At 43.9% G+C, this 2,307-nt stretch overlaps 1 protein-coding gene across 1 annotated transcript in view; it reads right to left on the bottom strand.

Moving 5' to 3' along the window:
• Window positions 1–2,307, bottom strand: part of dnah7 (dynein, axonemal, heavy chain 7) — a 129,979-nt gene that overhangs the window by 22,804 nt on the left and 104,868 nt on the right. The window contains exon 54 of the mRNA XM_015371242.1: window positions 978–1,163. Coding sequence (XP_015226728.1) covers window positions 978–1,163 — 186 coding nt within the window. The remainder of the gene's footprint in view (window positions 1–977; window positions 1,164–2,307) is intronic.

The raw sequence follows: 2,307 nt of genomic DNA, 5'->3' as shown, positions 1-2,307 counted from the left end.
AAACAGAAGAAGAACAACTTCTTCTTCAACTATAAACAACAATCGAAATCTTCTCCACATAACATTTTAAATAATAATACCGAAGTACAGCAATAATAATCAAGCATAACTTTCTGAATGTGACGGGCGCCGCCATTTTGATTTGCTTGATTCCCTCCTTCTAAGTCATCTTCTTCTTGTGTTTTATGGCGGTTGGCAAACAACCTTTGGTGCATTACCGCCACCAACTGCTTGATTTCCTCCTTTAATATTGGCAGTAATACCGCAGATCGTCACTAGGAGGCGAGGAACCGAGGAACCGAGATAGCGTGATGTGTAAACGGTCGTCAGAACCGAGCTCGGCCTGGTTTACTGATCCGAGTTCGGACCGGTCTCGGCATGGATCGGTTTTTTAAAGGGTAGTGTAAATGGGGCTAAAATAAGAGGTGAAGTTAATAGTAGGGCTGCAACTAACGGTTATTTTGCATATCGATTAATCTATCAAATATTTTTTGATTACTTGATAAATAACTGGTTAGATAAAGGGTCCTTAAAGAAGACTTTTTGCAACCATTAAACCAGGCGAAACTAAAACTCTTCCACTTGAGGAGTTCTGGATAAAACATTTTGACATACAAAAATGTTTTTTATCTTAAATGCAAAATGTTTAAATTTTTTGTTTTTACAATCTTGGTATAAATACTGCTCTAGGTGAGTTGCTCTGTCGGGTAAAGGCATGTTTTAGAGTCTCTATATTCCAGTTAACGATTCATCGTTCATTAAATTAGTTGACGATTATTTCAATAATCATTCCAAAAAAGGAAGTTAGAACTCAGCGGCCCCCTCCTTTGACAACAGGGAGGTACTGCATGCTCTCAGGAATTAGATAATACGACTTGACACCCGCTACCTCCTTAAACGATGAGCAGTGACCCTTGGGAGATTGGAGTGAGTTGTTCAGGGACTTATTCTGACACCAGCTGATTGTTCTGACTTACATCGCCCTCTGGTGGTGCTCCGTAAAGCCCGCTGGCATCAAACTTGTAGTCAGGGTCCTCTATTATGTGCGAATTGTAGAAGATGGAGAGGATAGTGCGCAGAGTTCGTCTGTCCCAGTCATCAGTCACCCGTCCTCCGTAGTTACACTCTCCAGTCATGTAGCGCAGGGCATCAAACGGGACTTCCTGAAGATGACAGGACATCAGTTACTCACTAACCACAGCAGGAAAACAAGCAGCATGGCTGACTTCAACGCATGCAAACATCACTCAATCACTTCAAATCTCATTTTGCAAATACTCTGTTCAGAAGCAGATCCAAAGGACTGAATGTCTGGTTCAGAGAGCCGTGACATCCCAGCGAACGGCGAGGCATTAACCAACGTGGCATTTTCTAGGGGAGGTGTCAGTGTGGAGCTTTCACTTACAGCATGGAAATGTCACCAGCAACAAAAAAGAGCTCATTAACACTTCATTTTTTAAAACAGCTGCAGAAGTGCAAGTGCTTGAGTGTTTGTAGGAAAATGTCAAGAGGGGCTTGAAAAATGTCACATGAAAGAGAATACTTGAGTCAAGCAGCACCTTCTATATATTAACACCCCTCTTATATCTCTAATACTTTCACACAGCATGCAGTAGAAGCAGCAGAAGCAGCTAGTTTACATGCAAAGTCAATGACTGACGCGCATCTTGGCGCAGCAAAGGTCCTGCAGCGCGTCTGAGCAGCTGAAGCCACCTCAGAAGCTTCTGAGCATCTGAGGCGCGCAAAACGCTTCAGAAGCAGCAGCTGTTTGAGTTGGAAAAATTGAACTTTTGCTGCTTGACATCCCACATCAACCAATCAGAGAAGCTGATCTGGGAGCTGGCAGGGAGACAGACACAGCGCTGCTGATGCAGAGCGCTATGATCACTCCTCTGAAACATTTTATTAATGCCTAAATTAACTTAAAATGTCGAAACCTGCCGGCAAATATGTTCGCTTTTATTATTCTGGTGCCTGCAGCTTGGATTATGCCTTCCAGCCGCTGAAAAACAGTAGTGGCAAACTGCGAAGAGGCAACCGGGCCATAGGCTGCTGTTGAACGGGGTTCCTAGTAGGGGTGTAAATAATAACCGTTTTGTGCCGATGCATCGATCCAACAGCCAACGATCCGATGCATCGACACGTCTGCAAGAGAATCGATTCATGTTTTTTTCCGGTCTATTTTTATCCATTTGCTCCTGGGCGTAATTCTCCCTCCCGTGCTGCGGTGGCGCTAAACCTATTTTGCCCTCCTACCTCGCTTCCTGGTTATACTCTTACAGCAGAGTGTTGCAGTAAGCTTGACAC

The sequence above is a fragment of the Cyprinodon variegatus genome, unplaced genomic scaffold, assembly GCF_000732505.1.
Source record: "Cyprinodon variegatus isolate N-32 unplaced genomic scaffold, C_variegatus-1.0 Scaffold3, whole genome shotgun sequence".
NCBI classification, from domain to species: Eukaryota; Metazoa; Chordata; class Actinopteri; order Cyprinodontiformes; family Cyprinodontidae; genus Cyprinodon; species Cyprinodon variegatus.
The sequence above is the reverse complement of the archived record's forward strand: the minus strand, read 5'-3'. Positions and strand labels throughout refer to the sequence as shown.